The sequence below is a fragment of the Phascolarctos cinereus genome, unplaced genomic scaffold, assembly GCF_003287225.1.
Source record: "Phascolarctos cinereus isolate Bilbo 61053 unplaced genomic scaffold, phaCin_HiC Scaffold_726;HRSCAF=1367, whole genome shotgun sequence".
NCBI classification, from domain to species: domain Eukaryota; kingdom Metazoa; phylum Chordata; class Mammalia; order Diprotodontia; family Phascolarctidae; genus Phascolarctos; species Phascolarctos cinereus.
Window position 1 is genome coordinate 424,207,764 of NW_027556098.1, and position 25,360 is coordinate 424,233,123.

At 45.9% G+C, this 25,360-nt stretch overlaps 1 protein-coding gene across 1 annotated transcript in view; it reads left to right on the plus strand.

The window, feature by feature from the left end:
- LOC110197819 (uncharacterized) overlaps positions 1-25,360 on the plus strand; it is a 50,702-nt gene that overhangs the window by 15,082 nt on the left and 10,260 nt on the right. Inside the window, 10 exon segments of the mRNA XM_078146284.1 lie at positions 311-2,905; positions 2,907-3,002; positions 11,610-11,721; positions 12,099-12,209; positions 12,351-12,452; positions 12,858-12,983; positions 13,076-13,302; positions 13,722-13,814; positions 15,941-16,067; positions 16,566-16,661. Coding sequence (XP_078002410.1) covers positions 311-2,905; positions 2,907-3,002; positions 11,610-11,721; positions 12,099-12,209; positions 12,351-12,452; positions 12,858-12,983; positions 13,076-13,302; positions 13,722-13,814; positions 15,941-16,067; positions 16,566-16,661 — 3,685 coding nt within the window.

Consider the following 25,360-nt stretch of genomic DNA (forward strand, 5'->3'; position numbering starts at 1 on the left):
TACTGGGGAGAAACTCTAAGTGTTGAGTGAATGTGGGGCAGCTAGGTGGCACAGTGGATAGAGCGCTGGCCCTGAACTCAGGAGGACCTGAGTTCAACTCCAGCCTCAGACATGACACTTACTAGCTGTGTAACCCTGGGCAAGTCACTTAACCCCATTGCCTAGCCAGAAAAAAAATGTTAAGTGAACGTATAAAAGCCTTTATTCAGTAGGGAAGCCCTCATGTACGTTAGAGAGTTCAAACTTGAGGGTAGTCATGTGATGTAACAAATTCAGGCATGCCTTCAGTAATAATTCTTGTCTTTTACAGCAGAGAATTCACACTGGCAAGAAATGCTGTGAATTCAACAAATTTGGGGAAGCCTTCAGCCACGGTGCACCCATTATGCGTTGTGAGAGAATTACTACTGGTGATAATTCAAAAGAATGTGGAGAAGCCATTAGACAGTTGAGAAACCCTGATGATCATCAGAGAATTCAGGCTAAAAATAAACTACACCTTTCTAATGATTTCAGGAAAACTTTTACTATACATCAGAGAGTTCAGGTTGACGAGGAACCCTTTGATTATAATGAATGTGGCAAAGACTTTGAAAGGAGATGTAAATTAAATGACCATCAGAGAATTCATACTGGAGATAAACCCTTTGAGTGCAATGAATGTGGGAAAAACTTCAGCCTGAGATCATCACTCATTTTACATTGGAGAATTCACAGTGGAAAGAAACTCTTTGAATGTAATGTATGTAGGAAAGGCTTTCACTACAAATCTTACCTTATCCTACATCAGAGAATTCATACACGAGAGAAACCCTTTGAGTGTAATGAATGTGGAAAAGCCTTCAGATGGAAGAGTCAGCTTGATAAGCACAAGAGAATTCATGTTGGGGAAAATCATTTGGAATCTGATAACTGTGAAAAAGAACTTAGCCAAAGGGGAAATGTTGCTGAAAATAAAATAATTCATACTGTAGAGAAACCCTTTAAGTGTAATGAATGTGGCAAAGCCTTTCAATGGAAGTGTAAACTTAATGAGCATCAGAGAATCCATAGTGGAGAGAAACCCTTTGGATGTAATGAATGTGGAAAAAACTTCCGCCTGAGATCATCACTTATTTTACATCAGAGCATTCATACTGGAGAGAAACCCTTTGGGTGCGGTGAATGTGGGAAGACTTTCCACAACAAATCTCAGCTTACAGTACATCAAAGACTTCATACTGGAGAGAAAACTTTTGAGTGTAATGAATGTGGGAAAATCTTCTACAACAAATATCACTATACTCAGCACCAGAGAATTCACACTGGTGAGAAGCCCTTTGAGTGTATCGCTTGTGGGAAAAAATTCAGCCTAAGGTCATCACTTATCAAGCATCAGAGAATTCATACTGGAGAGAAGCCTTTTGAGTGTATTGAGTGTGGGAAAACTTTTACTGAGAAATCATCACTTATTAAACATCAGAGAATTCATACTGGTGAGAAACCCTTTGAGTGTCATGAATGTGGGAAGAGGTTTAGCTGGAGGCCATCACTTATTTCACATCAGAGAATTCATACTGGAGAGAAACCCTTTGAATGTAATGAGTGTGGGAAAAACTTTAGCCAACGGACATCACTTACTCTTCATCAAAGAACTCATAGTGGAGAGAAGCACATTAAATATAATAACTCTGGGAAAGACTTCATGCAAAAGGACCAACTTAGTGAACATCAGAAAACTCATATTGTAGGAAAACCCTTTAAATGTAATGAATGTGGAAAAACCTTCAGCCTGAGGTTGTCACTTGTAGCACATCAGGGAATTCACACTGGAAAGAAACCCTTTGAATGTCCTGAATGCAGGAAAGTCTTCATGTGGAAGAGCCAGTTGAACAAACACAAGAGAATTCACACAGGAAAGAAACCCTTCAAGTGTAACGAATGCCAGAAGTCCTTCCATGACAAATACCATCTTACTGTACACCAGAGAATTCATACTGGAGAGAAGCCCTTTAATTGTAATGAATGTGGGAGAAACTTTAGTGAGAGATCATCACTTATAAAACATCAGAGAATTCACACTGGAGAGAAACCCTTTGAGTGTAATGAATGTGGGAAGAACTTTACTCAGAGATCATCACTAACTTCACATCAAGGGATTCATACTGGAGAGAAACCGTTTGAATGCACTGAATGTGGGAAAGCCTTCCATTTCAAATCTCACTTTATTGTACATCAGAGAATTCATACTGGAGAGAAACCCTTTGTGTGTAATGAATGTGGGAAAAACTTCAGCCAGAAGTCAACATTAATTTCTCATCAAGGGATTCATAATGGAGACAAACCCTTTGAATGCACTGAATGTAGGAAAACCTTCTGTTTCAAATCTCACTTTACTATACATCAGAGAATTCATACTGGAAAGAAAACCTTTGAATGTAATGAATGTGGGAAAGCCTTCTACAGCAAATCCCACCTTACTGTACATCAGAGAATCCATACCGGGGAGAAAACCTTTGAATGTAATGAATGTGGGAAAGCCTTCTACAGCAAATCTCACCTTACTGAACACCAGAGAATTCATACTGGAGCGAAACCTTTTGAATGTAAGGAGTGTGGAAAAAGCTTTCGCCAGAGGTCATCATTTATTTCACACCAGAGAATACACACTGGAGAGAAACCCTTTGAATGTAATGAATGTGGGAAAAACTTTAGCAGAAGGTCATCACTTATTTCACATCAGAGAATTCATACTGGAGAGAAACCCTTTGAGTGTCATGAATGTGCGAAAAACTTTAGTCGTAAAGCAACACTTATTTCACATCAGAGAATTCATACTGGAGAGAAACCATTTGAATGTCATGAATGTGGGAAGAACTTTAGTCAGAGGTCATCATTTATTTCACATCAGCGAATTCATACCAGTTAAAAAACCCTTTGACTATAATGACATTGGGAAGGCCTTCACTTGAAAGAACCGTTTTCTTCAATATCAGAGAATTCATAGGGGAAAGAAACCCTTTTAATTCAGAGAATATGAGGGGAGGGAAAAACTTCATCCAGATAACATCACTTAGCTTCCATCAGGCAATTCACACTGGAAATAAATGCTTTGAATGTAATAACTGTGAAAAAGCATTTTAAAAGGACCAACTTCCTGAATATATTTTAAAAATTCATATTAGAAGCCCATTGAGTGTATAAGATATAAAAAAGAAATTTCAACCATAAATCATCATTTAGTGGGCATGAAAGAATTCATATAGGGGAGAATTCCTATTAATGTGATTAAGGTAGGAAAGCTTTCCAATTTAAAATAAAACTTAGTAAGCCTAAGAAAATTCCTGCTGTAGCCTAAGTGATGTGGGAAAGCCTTTAGACAGTCTTTATTCCTTGTATTCTCAGAATTTTTGTATTTCAGATAAAATACACAAAAGCAATGAATGTATCAAAACCTTTAGCTATAGAGGATGGTGAGAAACTCTATAAATGTAATTAAAGTGAGAAACTCTTTAACACTAATCAAGCCCTTGGGGTGTACTGCAGAATTAACAGAAGAAAAAGATTATGAATGCAAATGGCCACGGGAATATTGGGGTATAATTCATCATCAGATGTCACTGATTTCATGATGGACTGCAGTGATGAAGCAATGATAGGCAAACATCAGAACAACTTGCCATTTGTTAGAGGGTCAAGATGATTGAGTTCATTACCTGTCACAATATTTTGTGATACTTAGAGAGAGAGAAAAATGACTGCATCTTCCATGGTTGCTTCTCACTATAGTCCCCTTTGCACGCCATCAGGGGACAGCAGAGTTGCACAATTCAGTGAGTCAAGTTTGGCTGATGCAAGATGTTAAATAATCAATAAACTACCTTTTAAAAATGTTATATTGAAAATATGTAAGATCTCTGCCTAATGACTAATAAATGACAATAACTAGAGAACCTAAATAATATCAGTGTTCATATGGTTGGTATTCACAAAACCAGAAGAAAGAAGTAGGTTGCAGCTGAATGAAATGATGGCACACGTGTACTCTATGGAGAGGCAAAGAAAGTTGGCAGAATGGGTTCTACCATGTGACTCAAAGCTACAAGAAACATTATTTCATGGGACATTTGGTCACCATGTATTGCCAAGGATAAAATATTTTCCCTCCAAAAACCAGCATCAAAACAATTTCAATTTATACACCAACAATTTCTGGATGAAGGGGTAGAGAAATTTTATTAAGACCCTGCAAATAAAATTAACTCTGATACTTAGTGACTTCGGTGCAAACTTGGGAAAAAGATTGGATGGGGAAAACTATATGGACAAGTATGTCTCAGGGGAAAGAAATGAGAGAGACCAAAGTGTGGTAGATTATAAAGAAGCCTCACACTAATATAACATGAACATTTTCTTTAGTGGAGCTGGACCTGGGGAGTACTAAACAATATCACAAAGAATGCTATAGACTATATTTTAATGGACAGGAAAAGATTTATTATCAATGTAAGAGTTTTCAAACCATCTGAGAGTGAAGATTGCAGTTTATAATCAACCAGAATAGTAATAATGAGAAAATACATGGCACAATATTTTAAAAGATTTAACCATGAGTTATTTAAGGAAATGAAAATTTTTAAATGGGAAATGGAAAACAAATATACCAGCACTGACTATAATAATGATTTCCAGAAGTTAGGTCAACATCAATTAATTGGCAAAGGAGACCAATATCCTCAAAAGCACCTTACTTTGCTCAAAAGCAAATATTTGCCATACTTGCCAAACTCTCACCAAACTAGCAGAATAGAGGAACAGTGGTGGATAAAACTAAAGAAAGCTGGGTAATATGCCCAACTAAATAAAATCACCCCAAGGATCATTAAAAGGTGAAAATGGAAAGAGAACTACAAACAGAAGATGCACAAGAACCATTTCAACAAACTTCTGTCAAGAGCAGTAGAATTTCCACACTTGGATTCCAATATAACAATCCCTGAGTTACTTTTAAAAGATATAGAAATGACATTTAAGAGAACAAAGACAGGACAAGCCATTGGGGCACTGAGAAAGGCCCACTGCAGAAGGTGAGATTTGAGCTGAGTTTTGGAAAAGCCAGGGAAACTGAGGTGGAGGTGAGGGGGCAGAGCATTCCAGGCATGAATAAAAATGAGTGCAAAGACATGGAAATGAGACATTATGTGTCACATATTTGAGGGATAGTTGTGCTTGAAGCTACTATCACTGTAGAGGTGAGAAGTAAAATATAAGAAGTCTGTAGAGTTAGAAAGAGGCTGGGTTACAAAATGATTTAAATTCCAAATAAAGGAGTTTGTGTTTGATCCTGGAGGTAATAAGGAACTACTGGAGATCACCGAGAAAGAGGATGACATGGCCAGACCTACACTTGAGAAAAATCACCTTGGCAGTTGGATGGAGGACTAATTGGAGTTGGAAGGAACTTGTGTAAGGAGAACAGCTAGAAGACCCTTGGACTAGCCCAGGCGAGAGGCAATGAGGGCCTGACCTAGGGTGGTGGCTGTAAAGGGAGAAACAACAAGATTTGGCATAAGATTGAATATGTGGAGTGAGAGAGGAGTTGAGGATAGCACCACATTTTTGAGCCTGGGTGATGGGAAGATGGTAGTGCTCTTGACAATACAGGAGTTACAAGAGGGAGACTTTGGAGGATGATAATGGGTTCAGTTTTGGACACGTTGAGCTTGCGGTGCTTATGGAATTCAGTTTGAGATGTTTTAAGAGGCAGTTGTCAATGTAGGACTGGAGCCTGGGGTTGAATATGTAGAAGAAGGAATCATTTGCTTAGAGATGATAATTGAACCCATGAGAAGTGATGAGATCACCAAGTGAGACAGTGTCAAGTGAAAAGAGGCCCCAGGACAAAACTCTGGGGGAGCCCACAGTTAATGGATGTGACCCTGTTGATTGGATCAAGCTCCAAGACATTACAGAGCTTCATAACCACTCGAAGGAATTTGGCTTGTCCACCTGTGCAGGAAAAAACGAGTGGATGAAAAACGTCTTTTAATCAGATTTCAGCGTGCATCTGCAGAGATACCCTATAGAGCTTGCACAAAAGTATTTTTGTCTGGGACAGATCATACAGATGGACGGTGAGCTGCACTCAGAGTTGAAAAGGAGAGCAAACTAGATTTCTTTGGGGAAGTTGCAGAGCTCTTTTATGATTCCATGAAAGCAAAGGTCTATCTTTTTTTTTTTTTGGCAAGGCGATGGGGTTAAGTGACTTGCCCAGGGTCACATAGCTAGTGAATATCATGTGTCTGAGGCCGGATTTGAACTCAGGTCCTCCTGACTCCAGGGCCACTACTCTATCCACTGTGCCACCTAGCTGCCCCTGCAAAGGTATATCTTTTCAGTATAACTATTTTACCAGTGTTACTGTGTGGTAGTGAGACCTGGGACATCGCTACCTCTAAAGAACTGAAGAGCATCACACAGACGACCACAGAAAGATACATGGTAGAAGTGCCAGTGAGGAACTCTGAAGGAGAACAAGAGTAACGGATGTCATCAAAGAAGTGTCTAACAGGTAGAGATGGGCTGGTCACATGGAAAGAGTCAGGTTTTGCATAAAGACAGGAAGAGTGCTCCATGTGTACGCTGTCTATATGAGTATAAGGGGAGGAAGGCGTCCCTGTTTTAGGTGGATTCACTTTTAGGAGAATATGGATGGAAGTTGTCCAGGATGGGCAAGACTGGAAGGGCTGTTGTCATCATTGGAAGGCACACTCATACTGATGAGATCAAAGACCCATTTGAGCATTTAAAAATTAGCTTTTAAGTCCCATTGACATGTTCTAATATTCAAACGGAGAAATAAGAGCTTAAGAAATTTCAACCCCACACCTATAAATTGCCTTTAAAACTGTAATAAACACAGAAACATCTGTATTTGGGGGAGAATCCTTTCATTAAATATTTGCTTCCCCCATTTAAAAATTCATCTTGGGGATTAAGTTTATTGATGCCTCTTATTTTTATATCGCAGTTATTCTTTGTCAGAGCTCACTATCTCCTCCTTATGTTTTGTAAGGTCTAACATACAAATTTTGTTTTTGTTTTAACACACAAAATTGATAAGGGCCTTATAGAAAATTATACCGGCGAGTACCCTACTTCATTGGGTATATTATCAAAAGATGTAATTGGGCATTTTTCAAAAAGGGGAACCCAATGTTGATACTTGAATGAAAAGGTATTCAAAATCTTTACTAATCTAAGAAATTCATATGAAACTATCTCCTATACTCATTAAATTGGCAAAGATATTTCAAAGTGATAAAATTCAATGTTGTCATAGCTATGGCAAAAAACAGGCATGCTGCACATGGTGTGGTGAATTAAGTGACAATTTTACAAAAAAATTCTTTGTGGTAAAACCACATTTTTGTTGATATCTATTGCTTTTAAGGGGCAGCTAGGTGGTGCAGTGGATAGAGTGCCAGGCATCAAGTTAGGAAGACTCATCTTCCTGTGTTCAAATCCAGCCTCAGACAAGTAATGAGCATCTGCACCAGAGCGGTGGCAGTGTCAGAGGAAGGAAGGGGGCTTATAGAAGAGATCTTATGAAGGTAGAAATGACAGGATTTGCTCACTACTTGAATATGGGGAGTTCTAAGAATGAGGAGTCAAGGATGATAGCTCAGTGTCAAGCCTAAGTGACTAGGAGGATTGTGGCACTCTCCACAATAATAGGAAAGGCAGGAAGAGTAGAGGTCTTGTGTGTGTGTGTGATGTGAATTCAATTTTGTGCACGTTGAATTTAAGATGTTTATGGGACATCTAGGTCAAGATGTCCAATAAGCAGTTGAAGATGTGAGACTGGAGGTCAGGAGAGAGGTTGGGGTTGGACAAATAGATCTGGGAATCATTTGCATAGAGATTATTGAATGCACTGGAATTGATGAGATCACCAAATGAAATAGTAGAGAGAGAAGAGAAAAAGGCCCACAGCAGAGCCCTTTGGGACACCCATGCTTAGAGGATGTGACCTGGATGAAGATCCAGCAAAGGACACTGAGAAGGAACAGTCAGATGTTACAGTAGAATCAGGAGACAGTGATGACTCAAAAACCTAGAGAGAAAAGAGCACCATGGAGAAGAAAAAAAGACTGCAGAGAGGTGAAGTGTGGGATGTTTGAGAAAAGGCCATTGAATCTGGCAAGTAGACCATTGGTAACTTTGAAAAGACAGTTTCAGTTGAATGGTGAGATTAGAAGCCATACAGAAGCCATTCTTTAGAGAATTAAGAGAGGGAAAAGGAACAAAGTGGAGGCCCCCATTGTAGCCAGCCTTCTCTGGGAGTTCAACCACAAATGGCCAGAGGTACTGGGGATAGATGGATCATGCGAGGGGTTTTTTGAGAATGCGGAGGTCAGGGGTCTTTGCAGGCAGTAGGGAAGGAGCCAGTAGACAAGAAGATTGGTGAGAGATTGGGGGTAATGGAAGAGGCGATCTGCTGTCAGAGACTGGATGGAATGTAGAGGGGTTTGCCTTGGCAAAGAGTAGGAGAAGATAGAAGGGGAAGTCATCTGGGTGAGAGGAGAAAGAGAGACAGAAGAGAGCTCTCAGCAAAGAGCTGCATTTTTTTCAGTGAAATATGAAACAAGGTTTTTGGCTGAGAGGATGGGGGGAGCAGGGGCTGTGGGAGGTCCGAGGAGGGACAAGAAGGCTGGAAGAGCTGCTGTGTTGAGGGGGACAGCCAGTTGGTTAGGGAGGTGTGGGAGGGTCGACTCACCACAGCAAGTAGCTCATGTAGGATCGTCTGGGCCAGCCCTCTTACCTGTCCTTGCCTCATATTGCAGCAAGGAAGCTAAGGTCCAAGTGCCTCAGTCACCTCCCTCCACTCCCCCCATCTCACCCCTCCCAGGCCCCAGGTGACTCTTTTTCAAGTTTTTGCTTGAAATGGTTCACTACATAGTGAAAATTATGGCTCAAAACTCTACGAGATTCCTTAAAAAATGAGGTAGGAAAAGACACACGGCAAGAATCAGGTGTGGCGGGTCATTCTCCAGATCTTCTTTTTTGGGAATCCACCCCCAGTTCCAGCCGTTGAGCAACATTTTGTGTAATCCCGGGCCACTTCTCTGCCTTCTTTCCATCATAGCCAATTACTCCTAAGAAAAGGCAAAAGAGCTAGTCCTTCTCCAGACACTCCAGGCACATGCCCCATTGTTCAAAGGGGAAGATATCTATCTAACGGCCCTGAAAGACATAAGAACTCTGATCAATGCAATGACCAACAATGATTCCAGAGAACTCCAGATAAGGAATTTTACCTATCTCCGACAGAAAGGTGAGGGAGAGGGTGAGAGGAAGAGAAAATAAATGCTTGCTGATTTAAAATATATAATTTAATTTAAAAGAGACTATTTTGAAGAAAGACAAAAAAACCTTGCATCTTTGGAGAAAAGGATCAGAATTCGAAGAGGAAAAGGGCCTATTGGAAGTGACGACTGTTTGTTTAGTCAATGTTTATACAACACCAAGAGATCTGATGTAAAAACTGCTAATAAAGCATCATCTTCTTTTCAGAGATTTCCTGTCACACAGACCAAGAAGCTAGGGATAAGGGAACTAAAAAGAGTAGAATTAGAATTAGATCTAGGAGAGAGCTAAAGCCAGAGAAAAAATACTCATATGGACTCAGGGAAAGGACTTGCGATTAGAAGTCCAGAAATTGAGAGTTTTACTACCTGCAGGACTGCTAACTGACTCTGTGATCCTGGGCCATTCACCTAATGCGAACTTCACTTTCTATATCTGTAAATGAAGATAATAAGCCTTATGATCTCTAGCTCAGGAAGTCATTGTGAGTTTTAAATCAGTTTTGAAGGAAACACATAATTTTACATGATTGCTCATATATAACCTATATCAAATTGCTTACCTTCTTAGGGAGGGAAGAGAAAGGGAGGGAGGAAGAAAATTTGGAACTCAAAATTTTATAAAAAATGAATGTTTAAAATTGTCTTGACATGTAATTGGAAAAAATAAAAATATTATTAAAAAAGAATCGGGTGTGGCACAGGTATTTTATTCTGACACAGAAAGAGAGTCTAAACATTGAAAGAACCACAAGCAGGGTTAACAGAGTAATTACTGATTAATAACTGGCTGAGCAGCTCAAAACATACCAGGTTGGCAATGCTGCTAATTAGGTTATGATTTCACCTCAACCATACCTGGCACTTTTGTTGGGGTCAGCCAGTCAGGCTCAGACCAATCCTCTTCTTGTGGTTTTCCAGTGCTGTCCCAGCCCCCAGGTATTGCTGTTCAAGGTCACTACATCATTCCTGGTTTCCCCAGGACCTCTGGACCTTTTGGAATTCCCAAGGTTGCTGCCGGTCCTGGACACATCCACTATGGGATACTCATTTATCAAAGATTGGGAAAAGGAGACAACAGAGGCAGCCTCTGGCTGCTTGCAAGCTGAAGGGGACACAGGCCAAATGCCCCTCCCTTCTTCCCCCCAGACTCAGCTGAATACAGCACGTTTCCCAGTCAGAAAGTAAGGGAGAGAGGTAGGAGCATACTGAGGTGTTTTTTCTGCTAGAATCATTAATTCTTCAAGTTCAGCAGTTGATTAGACTCATCTCTGATTGCAGGTGGTCAGAAGCAGTCCTGCCCCTCCCCAGAGTCCCTGGGATCTGGAACGTGGAAGGGACACTGGGGGGCAATGGGGAGGGGGGACTTAGGAGGGCAGGAATGACCTCTGCTGTGCAGACAAAACTAGACAGCAGACTGGCAGAAAATGAGAGCAGACCAGCATCTTGGCTTCCCTGGCTTCCTTCAAGTCTCAGCTAAAATCCCACCTTCTACAGGAAGCCTTTCCTGTTGTTGTTCAAGCCTTCCAGTCGGGTCTGACTCTTTGTGACCTTATTTGTAGTTTCCTTGGCAAAGATACTTGAAGGGTTTGCCATTTCCTTTTCCAGGTCATTTCATACACGAGGAAACTGAGCAAACAAGGTTAAGTGACTTGCCCAGGGTCACATAGCTAGTAATTGTTTGAGGCCAGATTTGAACTCAGGAAGACAAATTTTTCTGACTCCAGGCCTGGCACTCTATCCATATGAGCCCCCTAGCTGCCCTAAGCCTCTCCTGATCCCCCTGTTAATGCTAATGCTTTCCCTCCATCGATTATCACCAACTATGCTATCAGCTGCATAGAGCCGCTTTATAAATAATAATAGCTAGCATTTGTATAGTGCCAAACGGTTTACAAACATGATCTCATTTGATTCTCACAGCAAACCTGGGAAATAGGTGCTGTGATTATTCCCATTTTACGGTTCAGGAAACTGAGGTGCACAGAGGTCAAGCGACTTGTCCAAAGCGACACACACACATACACATCGCCAAGAAGTGTCTGAGGCCAGATTTGAACTCGGGTCTTCCTGACTCGAGTCCCAGAGCTCAGCTACTTCACAGTGTTAGTACGGCTGTGTGCATGTTGTCTCCCCCATTAGATTGGGAGCTCCTCGAGGACAGGCCTGTCTTGAATTCCCAGCGCTTCGCACACTGCCTGGCACCAAGTAGGCGCTTAATAAACGCCTGTTGCCCAGATGTGACTCCGGGTGTGTCCGCAGGTTCCCCCCATCAGAACGTGGGCTGTTTCACTTTTCTATCCTTGCATCCCTAATGACCGACATACAGCGGGTGCCTCGCAAGCCGTCTCCGTGCCGTCGGGCGCTGTCTTAGGTGCTGCAATGATTCCGCACGCAGGAAGAAGGGCAAAGGCAGCCCTTGTCCTCAGCGCGCCCCCAGTCTATTGGGGAAAGAAAAGACAGAAAAAGAAGGCGTAAAGAGGGAGAAGGAAGGAGCCCGAGCCGAGCCCAGCTTGGAGGTACCACATACTCCTACGGCCACGTGGGAAATGAGTCATCCACACTGGCCCCCTCCTTAAATGGAGGTTCTGGGAGGAGCTCTCAAGGGCCACGCCCACCTGCGGGGCGGGGCTGCTGAGGAGGTGGGGCCTCAGAGTTGATTTGATTTAGCGGAAGCTGAGCCCCAGACGGAGGAGGCGGGGTCTCGGAGTTGAATCCTGACTGGGCAGAGCCCAAGCCCCGCCCCAACAGGACGGAGACTCAGTGACCCAAATAGGCTGACTCGACCTCCTCGGCTGGAGTGGAAGTTCACAGAGGACGGCTCTCCTTTCCACCTGGCGGTGGTGGAAGAGGAGAAAACCGGTTTCCAGTAAAGACACCAGTCACGGTCCAAGGAGCGAGTCCGCGCTTCGCTTCCGGGCCGCCGCCATCTCTGGGGTGAAAAGGGACAGAGCAGGGCGGACTGCATTTCCCAGGATTCCTTGCCGTGTCGCGTACACCTAGCCGTACTGGGAGTTGCCCCAGAAGGAGCGTGCGCAGGCGCCGTGGCTATGGCCCCGCCCGTTCTGCCCTACCTCGAGCCGGTTTCATATATGGAGCGACCGAGTGAGAGAGGAGGCTTGCTCACACGCGGCTCAGGGTTGCGGCCCCAGTATAGTCTATACTGGCCTTCGTTCTGGTGTCATCATCCTGTGGCCAGGCTCCATTTCCCACGTGGGCCCCGGGTGCCATATTGCATTCTGGGTAGTGTAGTTCAGGCACTCCCTGCACGCAGGGAGGGGGAGGAATGCGCATGCGTCCTGGGCTCGCGCGGCCTGAGAGCGACATTAACCACCGAGGGCCGCGGGGGTCCTGGAAGCATAGGGAGGTGAGTGCGGGCGGGGCTGGGGTGTGGGGGCGAGCGTGGGCGCGGTGCCTTCTGGGAGGGGACCGCTGGAGGGCGGGGCCCGTCCTTGAGCTGTGCTGCCTGCCCTGCTCAAGAGCCTTCCCTGGCTCCCCTTGGACCGCGAGGGGGCGCCACAGCGCAGAGCATGGCGCTGCCACGGCTCGGGTGGGAGCGGCACCCGGACACGTCGTCCCTCCTGGCCCCTGGGCCCCGCCCCCTCGACCCCAAGAGTAGCTCCTCCCAGGGCTGTTGTGAGGGTCCGGGCTCTCGTGGGCAATATCCGCGGGAGGACCCCTCCGCTTTTTCCCTGGGCCCCGTCAGGCTTCAATTTCCCCTTGACCAGATCCCCCTTGGGCCGCCCGGCTTCGGTCCGAGAGCCCGGGTGGTCCTGGATCCCCTGGGCCCCTCCCATCTCCCGCTGCCCTGGCTTTGCCCGCGCCGTGCCCCACAGCCGGACTGCCCTCCCACAGCCCACCACCGGGCAGCCTTGAGGCCTTTCTTGTTTGGGTTTTTTTGCAAAGGGGGGGCGCTTTGGTGACCCCCCAGGATCACAGGGGCAGCAGGCATGGGGTGAGTGGACTTGAACCCTGGTCAGCCACTGCAGAGCCAAAGAGCACTTAGGAAGCACCTACAGTGTGCAGGGCATCTTTGGGGGTGGGGTAGCCCGGCCCCTCCTTGCCCGCAGGGAGCTGACTGCAGAGGGGAAGACCCCCCCATCACTACTGAGCCTTGCCTCCCCAATGCAAAGGAATCCCCAGTATAGAAAGCACCTACTGTGTGCCGGGGGGGGGTTGTTGGCCTGGGGGGCAGGGCTCTCAGGAAAGGCCTATGGAGGGCATGGTTTCCAGGCACTGGGGACCCCCTGGGCAAAGGCCACCGTCTGGTGGGGGGGGCTCCATTGGGAGGAGGGAGGCTGGCCTCAGGGAGCAGCTCCAGGGGGCTTGGCTTCAGTGGTCAGCTGCCCTCAGTATTGTCCTCTGCCCCCACAGCCCAGCCTTCTCTGGACTCTGACCTTCCCCGTGAGCATGGAGGAGAAAGAGGGTAAAGCAAGGACACCCCAGCTCCGGACAGCCGGTCCCCAGGTGAGGTCAGGGCCCCTCCCCTCCCCCATCCCTTGTGACACAGGGCTGAGGGGGCGCCAGGGGCCCCAAGTCTGCCCTCTCCCTTTGTTCTGATGCCCCAATCACCTGCCCGTGAGAAGGGGGTAGGCCACTTCCTCCTGTCTGCCTCAGTTTCCTCATCTGTAAAATGAGCTGGAGAAGGACATGTCAAACCACTCCTGTATCTTCGCCAAGAAAACCCCCAATGGGGTCAGGAAGAGTCGTACAGGACTGAAACGACTGACAAAAAATGTTAGCAACTAATATTTTTGTTCAGCTATGACTGAATGAAAGAATAGATGAATGAGTGAATGGATGGAGGAATGAATGAGTGAAAGGATAGACGGAATGAATGGATGGATGGACAGATGAGTGGAAATGCATAGATGGAGGACGAGTGAATGGATAGAGAAGTGGGATGATGATTGTAAAGTGTTTAGCTGCGGCACACAGTAGGTACTGCATAAACGCTTCCTCCTCCCTCCCACTCCCTCTGTCCACCTTATTCCAGGTTCCTGTAATGCCCTTTCTGCCTCCATCTCTGCCCAGTCTGATGCCTTCCTTCAAGCCCAGCACAGATGCGTTTGAGCCGGGGAACCTGTCCCGTCCCTCCCGTGCCAGCCCCCGGGAGCCACAGTGGGTGCTCCCTAATTGTTAGCTCTCATCAACATCATCACCCACATCTCAGATGTTTCTGCATCGCCCCAGTCTGACAGCTCCTTTCTCCCCTCCCCTTCTCAGCCAGGCGTGGGCACCAGAGGTGCACAGCCTCGGTTTCCCTTTTTCAACAGTCTGCATTCCCGTTGTTGGAGTCACCGTCTGGTTTCCCTGGTTTTTGATCTGAACTTCCTTTAGGCCCCTCAATGTGCATTACTGCCAGACCCCTCCTCTTTGCCACCCCCAAAGAAAACAAGTTTTTTTTTCTTTGTTTAAGAAGTAAAAGGAGGAGGAAAAGCCAGCAAGCACTGATTGATGTGCGCCCCAAAAGTCTGTGCGGTGTTCCTCGGGCATGGTTTCCCACCTGCCCTCCCCTTGCCAAGGAAGCAGACAGGCATCTTCTCCTGTCTCTTCCGAGGCCACGTTCATTCTTTGGTATTTCCCAACATTGACTTCCAACTGTCCTGTGCTCTTGTCCTTCTGTGGTCACTGTTGCATTGTGGCTCCCCTGTTCTTGACTCTGCTGGCCTCACTCCACCTCAGCCCTTCTGGGCTTCTGCCGGGGCATTGCCTTCCTCCCTTTGTACTGCGCACTCGTGGGGGTGTTTGAGAGATTTGTTCAAAGAAATGGGGAAAGGATTTTATTCTAGGCCCAGAAAGTGTTTAGGGAGCAGCGTTCACTGAGAGAGGGAGGGAGAGAAAGAGAGAGAGAGAGAGAGAGAGAGAGAGAGAGAGAGAGAGAGAAGAGAAGAGAAGAGAAGAGAAGAGAAGAGAAGAGAAGAGAAGAGAAGAGAAGAGAAGAGAAGAGAAGAGAAGAGAAGAGAAGAGGAGAGGGGAAAGAAAGAGACAGAGAGAGAAGGAGAGAGAGACACGGAGACAGAGACAGGGAGAGAGAGAGAGAGGCGAGAAGGATGCGGTGGGGCGGGCAGAGAGATGCCCGTTCTTGGCTGAAGACAAGGCGAGCTTGTGCCTCGGCTTCCTTGCTCTGGTTTTTTAAGTAGATCTCCCCAGAACGAGGTGACCAGTGATGGAGAGTGGTGGTTTGCTAGGCTATTACTAATTAGAAATTAGTCTTCTAATGAACAGGACCATCAGCGATCACACCTGAATACAGGGTTCCTGGTGGGTTCTAGACCAGACAGATGGTGGCCATTGGGGTTGATTGTGTCATTCGGGGCTTTCAGACCAAAGGGCAGGATTGGCTGGAACCTCATTTGGAGGAGGGGCTTTCTGGGTCCAGTTAAATGGAGCAGTAACAGACAGCCATCTCCATGCCTGGTAATCTAGTGCAAAATGAGGGGTGGGCTGTTTATTGTGAACACCTTCCACGGAAAGCTTCAGACATTTGCACTGTGAGAGGCTCTCCCCAGCTTCCTCCTCTCAGTACCCTGTGCCCCAGCAGCCGGGAAAGGATGGTCCCTGAGTAAGAGGAGATATATTGGACGTTTTAGGAATCGGTGACGTTCTGGGACGTGGCCGTGCACTTCACCTGGGAGGAGTGGAGCCACCTGGACCCCGCCCAGCGAGCTCTGTACCGGGAGGTGATGCTGGAGAACTTTGAGAACCTTGTCTCCCTGGGTAAGGACCCCCCCCCGTCCCTGGAGCCGGGCTCTGATCACTGGGGGTTTCTGCTTCTCACTTGGCAGACCCCGGCAGGTGGCACACGAGCTCTTCTGAGCTGGGACTTCTCTGCAGTGATGGGGTCCAGCACTTCGCCCTGGGGAAGAGCCTGGAAGCTGTTTCTGCTCTGTTGGCCTTTTGTGGGTGGGTGTCCTGCCCCTAATTGTCCTGGCCTTAGTGCTCTGGCCTCCCACCTCCCTGTCTCTGCAGGCCAAAGGTTCCTGCTCAGTCCCAAGACGTGAGAAGGTGCTTTCCTCTTGGAAGGGAGGGAGGTCGGTGAATCATTGGTCTCTCTGAGCCCCACTTACCTCTGGGCTCCTTCCCTGTATAGGAGATGAGCCCCGGCCTCTGGGCCCTCTCAACATGGCCTCTGGGCCCTGGAGAGAAAGGGACCAAGTAGGGATTCTGAGACGGTTCCTGTTCCCAGAACGTCTTCTTTTCTCTTTCCCGTCTCAGGGCTTCCAGTTTTGAAACCCAACGTGATCTCTCGATTGGAGAGAGGAGAAGCTCCATGGCTGCTCAGGGGAGTGGTCCTGAGAGACCCTGACCCAGGTGAGTGAGTGACAGGAAGGCAGGTGGCTGGGAGCCGTGGTGAGCAGGAACTCAGGCGTTATCCAGGGAATTCTCCCCACAGGCCCTGAGCCCTGGGAATGGGATGAAACCAGTATTCTGGGGGATCTTCTCTTGAGAACTGTCTGTTTATCACAATTAGTCGTTTAAATGTATGCAAGCATACATTGGGACCGTGAGATGCGAGGATAAGCTGAAGCAACCAGATGAAATCCTGTCTGTCTCTGATGTTCTTAGAGAGGTTCCCTGCGGACATCTGCCATGGACCCCTTGGCAGTCTGGGGTCCCACTGACCCATGGTCTAGACGAAACCACAGCAGTTCACCTACTTTCCTCAGAGTAGTTATGTAATTCCAAGAAGCCAAGCTCTTCCTTTGTACGATATTGACAGGAGTGGGATGACTGAGGCCAGATATGATGGAAAGAAGGAAAGCAGGGCAGGAGTGAGGGGTTGTTGGCCCTGCTTCGTGAAGCCCCTTGTACCCCATCAGAGCCTGGCCTCCGTCTGGTCCTGCTGCTCTGGGAGCACAGCTTCAGCTGGGCCTGAGCCCGTCTTCTGGCTTTCTCATCTCCTCTCTGGCTGATGCCGTGTTTCTGTGGTCCTCCCTGTGACTGTTTCTCCGTTGATGTCCTTCATGGGTCTGGTACAACTGGTATGTCAGTCCCTAAGATACGGGGCGCTCCCCTTTCTCTTCACCTCTCATCCTTCCCGTTCCCTTGGGAGAGCGTGTTTAAAAGCACATCCTCTTGCCTTGAGTGCAGGCAGGCTAATTCACTTTTCCCTCAGAGAGGGCCTTTCCTTCCAACCTGAGCCCCTGACTCGATGGAACCTTGGCTTGAGGGTTTTCCTTTGAGAAGCAAGCAAAGGAATTGGGGTTGGGGCTGCCCTAAACCCAATGGCAGAGAGAGGCCATTGTCAAAATGGCAGCCGTTTTGTGTTGCCTAGTGTCAAGGGTTTGAGGAATCCTCCAGAGACCTTGAGAAAACTCTCGCACTTATATCGTCGGACTCTGATTATCAGCCACTTCAGTGCAAAGTCAGAAATAGGTGAGGGACATGGCAACCAGGCCCGACTCAGACCTGTCTGGTGGTTCAGGTGTAGAAGGAGAATGAAATGAGAGACTTGTGAGCTTTCTTAGTGACCAAGATGGGGTTTTACTTGGCCATGTCATGGAAAGAATACCCAGCCAGGATACAGCCTTGATCTCTGCCTTGACCTTGGTGACACCCTGATCAGAGACATGGGCTGGCGATCAGGGAGAAGTCAGGAATGTCTCCTGCGCTCCCCTCTGCCACCAGGAAACGGAACTGATGGTTGAGCTTAATCCTTGGGCCATCAGAGGAAGAGCTCCCCTCCCCTGCCTGGACATGACAGTGGCCTTTTGCCGTCCCACTAAGACCCTCCATCTCAGGGCTCCCTGCATTTTCTCTGGCTGTTCCCCGTACCTGGAACATTCTCCCTCCTCTGCCCTGACAGTGTGCCTCTCTGGCTTCCTTGAAGTCCCCGCTAAAACCCCATATTCTTCAGGAAGTCTTCCCCAGCCCCCCTTAATTCCAGTGCCTTCCATCTTGATTATCTCCAGTTGATCCTGTCTGAATCTCGTTTGTACAGAGGTGTTTGCGTATGGCCTCCTGCGAGCAAGGACTGCTTTTTTCCACCCTCTTTGTATTCCTGGCACTTAGTGCCTGGGACACAGGAGGTGCTTAATCAGTGCTAGTTTACTAACTGAAAAGAACTGGGAACGAGGGAGGCCGAAGCTTGCAGATCGCACAAAAGTCCCCCGTGCCTCTGCGTCATGAAGTCTTTCTTCCAGAAGAGGCTCAGAAGCCGCTGAGCCACAGCAAATAATGACATGGAAGTGAAATGGAATATGTCTTCTAAAAATGGTGCTATTTTCAGTTAATGTGCGTCTGTGCTCTTCCTGCCTCACCACCATCACTCTGTCTCCCTCGTTGGGAAAGAAGACAAACAAACCAACCCTAGTCACAAACGTGCACAGCCGAGCCAGACAAATTCCCATGCCGACCACCTTCAGAAACGTGTGTCTCGTTCTGCACCTCAAGCCCCTTGTCTGTCTGTCAGGAGGGGGACAGCTCGCTTCCTCACTGATCCTGGGAAGCAAGCCAGAGTTGGAAGGGGCATCACGTCGATGGAGTTCTTAAGACTTTGTCCTTTTAAGCTGCTCTGGCCCAGCTCCCTCCCTTTGCCTCAGTTCATCCAGGTTGTCCCAGATGTCTCTGAAATCACCCCCCACACCGTTCTTTTGGCTTCCAGGTATTCGGTTATGTTCCTGTATGATCGTTGGCCCAGCCATTCCTTACTTGATTTCTCATTTTTGGCTACTACAAAAGGAGCTGCTACAAATACTTCCATACGCAGGGATCATTTTCTTTGTTGGATCTCTTTGGGGTGTGTGCCTCATAGTAGTAATGCTGGGTCAAGGGTATGCAAGGTAAGTGACTTTGAGAGCCTATTCTAAACTATTTTGGGGAATAGCTGGACAGCTCCACCAGTGGGGCTCCAGTGTGCCTGTTTTCCCACAGCCCACCAGCATTTGTCATTTTCCATTTTTATCAATGTTGCCCATCTGGTGGGTATGAGGAGGAAACCTCAGAGCTACTTTAATTTATGTTTCTCAGATTATTAGTGATTTGGAGCATTTTATCATACAGCTTTGGATGGCTTAGATTTCTTCCCTGAAAAACTGCCTGTTCGTGTCCTCTAACCATTTATCGATTGGGAAGTGGCTTTTATTTGATCAATTTGAATTAGTTCCTCTTATAACTTGGAAGTGAGGCCTTTATCAGAGGAACTTGCTGCAGAGGCTTTTCTCTCCCTCCAGTTAACTGTTTCCCTTCTAATCTTGGCTGCCGTGGGTTGGATTATGCCAAGCCTTTTTCATTTTATGCCTTCAGAGTCATCCAGTTTATCTTTTGTGATCCCCTCTATCCCTTGTTTGATCTTCCCTTCTCCACAGAAACATGGACTTCCCAGGGCTGTGGAGATCAGATGAGATCACGTCTGTAAAGCACTGATCTCAGTGCTTGGACATAGTAATGAGTAAATCAGAAAGGTAATTTCTTCCTTCTTCCTCTGATTTGTTCAGAGTGTGGCCCTTTTCTTTTTTAATGTAAGTCACATGTGCATTTGGATTGTGGTGTGAGGTGCTGGTCTAAACCTAACTTCTGCCAGACTGCTGTCTAGTTCTCCCAATAGACTTTTGTCAGAGTGAGTCCTTGCCCCAGGAGCCTGGGATCTTTTGGGCTTATTGAACACTGTGTGCAATCTGTTCCACAGGCCAGCCCCTCTATTTTTTAACTAGTGCCAAGTTGTTGTGATGACATTAGTGCTTTATGGCATAGTTTGTGATCTGGCCCCCTTCCTTCCCAGTTTTTGGTTTTTTTTATTTTTCTTTTGGAATGTTTGACCTTTTCTTTCTCTGGATGAGTTTTATTATATTTTTCTAGCTCTGTAAGGCAGTTCTTCCATAGTATGATTTGTGTGACACTAAGTAAATTAATTGTTATTTTTATTATATCAGCTCAGCCTACAGACAAGCAATTAATATTTCTCCAATTATCTACGTTTGTGTTTCTGCAAACAGTGTTTTGTAGTTGTATTCATTTAGTTCCTGTGTGTGGCACAGTGGATAGGGAGCCAGGCTGGAGTCGGGAGGACGTGAGGTCGAGTCCCGCCTCAGCCACTTGCTGGCTGTGTGACCCTGGACGAGTCGCTTGGCCTCTTGTCTGCCTCCATCGTCTCACCTGTAAAATGGGTCAGCAATGTAAATGTAAACTGCTTAGCCAATCTGAAAGCGCTATGTAAGGGTAAGCCATTATTATAGTTATCGTGGTATCTCAGGGCAAGGGGTAGACTCCCAAATGGTGTACACATTCTGGAGTTGTTTGAAGTGGAATTTCTCTCTCTGGCTGTCCCTGCTGGGTTTTGTTGGTGATGCGCAGGAATGCTGGTGATCTGTGTGGGTTTCTTTTGTGTCCTGCTGCTTTGCCGAATTCGTCATCTCAGTTCATTTTCAGTTGATTCTTGAGAGCTCTCTAGGTACATCATCATAGCACCTACAGAAAGTTGTCATTTTGTTTCCTCTTTGTCTATGCTTGTTTCCCCCCATCACAGTAGCTGGCATTTACAAGCACTTCAAGGTTTGCAGAGCTCTGTACAAGTACTATCTCATGTTATCCTCACAACACCCCTGGGAAGTAGATGTTACTATGATGCCCGTTTTACAGATGAGAAAACTGGGCCAGACAAAGGTTAAGAGGCTTGCCCGGGGTTACCCAAGGCCGGACGGGAACTCGAGTCTTCCTGACTCCTGGGCCTCGAGGCCCAGCGCTTTGTACGCTGCGCCACCTCGCTGTCCTTGGTTTCTTCTTTTTGTCTCATTGGTATAGCTAGCATTTCTAACACACCGTCAGATAGTAGTAGTGATGAGGGCCCCTCTTGTTTTACTCCTGATTTATGGGAAAGACTGCTAAGAATGAATTGTTTTAACAGAGAGGAGAAGACTCGTCATTGATGTCGGAGTTATCCATGAATTGGCTGTCAGTTTATAGTCAGACCATTGACTCATCAGAGCTAACATCAGATTTAGTGAAAAAGGAGAGAGAACAGTGATTGAATAGATAAGCCACACTGTGAACTATAGAAATGAGCACTTGAAAATCACGAAAGGAAACGGCAGCTGGCGTGAGATCACCGGTTACAGTCATTCTTTTATCCAGGAGTTTGACTGAGGTGTATTACTTGGCACAAGAAGACCACGATGGCACGGAAGGGCCTCCGGTGGACGTCTGCCTTATCTCGCCTAGGGAAAGAGGCGACTGGCAGGGGCAGAGGTCCAGTAACTTTCTGTTAGGTTCTGTGCCAGACTTGGGTTCGTCCTTCTCCAGTCGGGAGCTCACTGTGATTCTGGTCCAAGATGCTGCTCGGAACTTAGGCTGTCTGGCAGCTTTGTTCTGCCCTCCTCATGTCCTCGGGAGGCGGGGCTGATAGTTCAGAACTCTGGATCAGAGATACCGTTTTCAATGGCTTCCCAAGGTGGATGGACCGCTCCACCAGCCACACACTCCATTCCCTCCAATGCTGTTTCTGTCTTGGCCATTTTTTGGAGAGTTGTTTTCACTTACAGTTATTATTAGTGATTTTGAGCAGTCTTTAGTGTGGTGGCTAATGGTCTGGAAGGAAAACTTTAGTACTCTGTTTTAGGTTTCAAGTCTGTCAGAGATATCTTTTTAGAATATTGATTAATATTTATAAGCATCACTGCTAATTGAAGCTCTTCCTCTCTAGACAAAGGCTTTGTATTTTTGGTAGAGTTCAGAAAAATCTGAAATTCTAGGATTGAGATTAAGCATGAATTCGGAGTTTAGATAACAGTCTCTAGTTTAACTTAAAATGCCAAATGAGTGTTTCCCTGATCCCGTTAAGCCCAGAAGGATTGCTGCTGCTACGTGGATTCTGTGAAGGAGCTTTAGCTCTCGTCTCTTCACCGTTTTAACTGGTCTCCAAGGAGACCCGAGTTCTGCCCAGAACTTGGGCTTACTGTCCCTTTAGAAAGTAGGGAGGCCTCTCATGAGATGGATTTCAGGGTCAAACCCTATCTCCCAGGCATTTATTTGATTAAGCAACAGAACAGTCTGCTTTATTCCGATGAGTCTGAGACTCTAAGACCAGGAGATGGGAAAGAAGCTGTCTGTGAAGACTTCTAAGGGGATGGCAGGGCTGAGGGTCAGTGTGAGCCCAGGAGAGTCCGCTGTTCTTTTATTGAGGCCTGGCAGGGGCAGAGCCTGATCTGGATGGTCTCCCTAATTTTAATCACAGTGTTTTTGTTTATGTCAAAACTTCTGTTCCACGGAATCAAGATGGTCCGGTTTTTATTGCATCTTCTTGTGTAAGAATTTGTTTTTAAGCTAAATATCCATTTAGGACTGTTGAGGTCTGTGGATGAAGCCGTTCAAAACTTTATGTTAAAATATTTTCCTGTTTTCCCCAAATTTATGTCAAAGAAGAAGTTCTTCCCAAAGTAGTTTGTTATGGGTGGTTAAATTTAATTGTTTTTTCTTCTTGTTTTTCAAATTTATTCCTCTGATCTACTTTTCTATTTTTAATCAGTAACAGTTTTTAAGATTAGATATATATTTTTCAATCTGCCAAAATCTGCGTTCTTTCTCTTTCCCCCTCCTTTTTTCCTCAAGTTAAAACAAAAGGAAAACAAAACCTATGCTGTAAACATTCCTCTCTGTCTCTGTCTGTCTTTGTCTCCTTTTGTTCCTTTCTCGTTCATCCCCTTCCCCCTCCCTTTGATGATCCCCATGTTGTCTGTGTCCAAAGCAACGTGTCTCGTTCTGCTCTCTGATTCCTTCACCTTTCCTTTGAGAGGTGGACAACATACCATCGTATGTCCTCGAGTCCTGGTGGGTTATGGCTTTGCTCAGAGTTCCTAAATCTCTGATAATTCATTATCTTTACTGACATTCCTTTGTAGATTGTTCTCCTGGTTCTGCTCACTTCCCTCTGCATCAGTTCTCTTAAGTCTTCCCAGGTTTTTCTGTAGCCATTCCGTCGTCATTTCTTGTAGCACAACATATTCATCACATTCATATACCACAGCTTGTTCGGCCATTCTCCACTTGATGGGCATTCCCTAGTTCCCAAATCTCTGCTGCCACAGAAGAGCTGCTCTCTGTATTTTTGTACAACCTCGGTTAGAGTTTGTTTTGTCCAAGACTAATCACTACCTTAATCCATCCTCCCTCTGATTCACCATTCTTCTCCCCGCCCTGCCCTTTGCCTTCTGCTTTTCCTTTGAGTATGAGGTAGCTGGTGGCCAGGTTGGGTCTGGAGTCAGGAAGATCTAAGTTCGAATCTGACTGCAAACACTTCCTAGCTGTGGCCACGGGTAAGTCACTTAACCTCTGTTTGCCTCAGTTTCCTCAGTTGTGAATTGTGGATTCTTAGGATCAAATGAAATAATATTTGTACCATAGTAGGCACTGCATAAGTAGCAGCTGTTATTACTATTGCAATTATAAATGTACTTCTTTGCCCACCTTTGTGTGTGTCTGTGTGGCCTTTCCTCTTTTTACCAGTTTAGATGAGAGTTAGTTTTAGGTGTCGCTCTCCTTTCTCCTTGTTTGTATAGACTTCTGCTTTCATATCCTGATTAAGTGAGAGGAGTTTCCCTAACCTTCCCTTCCCTTCCCTTTCCTTCTCCTAACAGTGTAGTTCCCTTTCCCTCTCTTTCCATTCTTCTTTTAAGATCATCGAGACATAGCAGAGCCCCTCCCAGGCCTTGTCTAATTGGAACCCCTTCTAACTTCTGGTGATGTTGGGGTTCAGGAGGGACACACAAATCATGTCCCCATGAACACAGCCAGTTTATTCTCGTTTAGTCACCTGTCATCGTTCATTGTTTACTTTTTTTTTTCCTGTTTGTCTTTACTCCTGGGTTTGAAGTACAAAGATTCTCCTCTCTGGTCTTTTCATCAGGAATGTTGGGAAGTCCTCTCTCTCATTAAAGGTCCATTTTTCCACTGTAGGATTAGACTTGGCTTTGCTGGGTAAGTTATTCTTGGCTAAATTTAAAACAAGGACTCCACAGGGTTTACCAGCAGGATAGTTCATCCAGCTCTAAGAAGGCAGCATTTAACTCCCTCCAAAGTAAAGTGGAAGCGAACCTTAGGGAGAGGCAGGGTTCTTGGCTCAGTAAGAAGGCAGATGAAATTCAGTTTTATGCTGATAATAACAATCCAAAGTGCTTTTATGATGCCCTGAAGGCTGCTTGTGAGCCAAAGACCTATGGTGCATCTCAGCTACTCAGTGCTGGTGGAGCCACATTGATTAGTGATAAGGACGTGAACCTGGAGAGATGGGCTGAACACTTCCATAGTGTCCTCAACAGACCATCATCAATTAATGCTGAAGCCACTGACCATTGGCCTCAGGTTGAAGTCGATCCTTCTCTAGCTGAATTTCCGACTCAAGAAAAGGTTTTGAATGCTATTAGGCTCCTTTCATGTGGCAAAGCACCTGGGGCTGATTCTATTTCAGCTGAGATTAATAAGGCTGACTGAAATGTTCCAGGTTATATGGCAAGAAGAGGTTATCCCCCAGGAGTTCAAGGACACCTCCGTTGTCCATCTCTGTAAAGGTGAAGGAAATAGGTTGTCCTGTGACAATCACGGGGTCATTGCTGGCAAGATTCTTGCCAGGGTCCTCCTTAATGGGCTGGTCCTTCACTTGGAAAGATGGTCATTGACCTGAGAGCCTGTGTGGCTTCAGAAAGGGCCGAGGAATGGTCGATATGGTGTTTGCTGCCTGACAACTCCCAGAGAAATGCCAGGAGCAGAACTGAGGTCTGTGCACAATGTTCATTGATCAGACCAAGGCCTTTGATACTGTCAGTCCTAAGAGCTTGTTGAAGATCATGGCAAAATCTGGTTGCCCGAAGATCATCAGTGTTGTGCATTCTCCACCAGAAAATGTGGATCATAATAGCACCTCCCTTCTGGGGTGTTGTGAGAATCAAATGAAATAATATTTTTAAAGTGTTTAGCACAATGCTTGGCACATAGTAAGTACTTATGTATTAGTTATTAATACTATTATCATTATAATTATTAAGCACAGGCAAAAAAACTTTTTAAAGTGTGAAAAGATACAA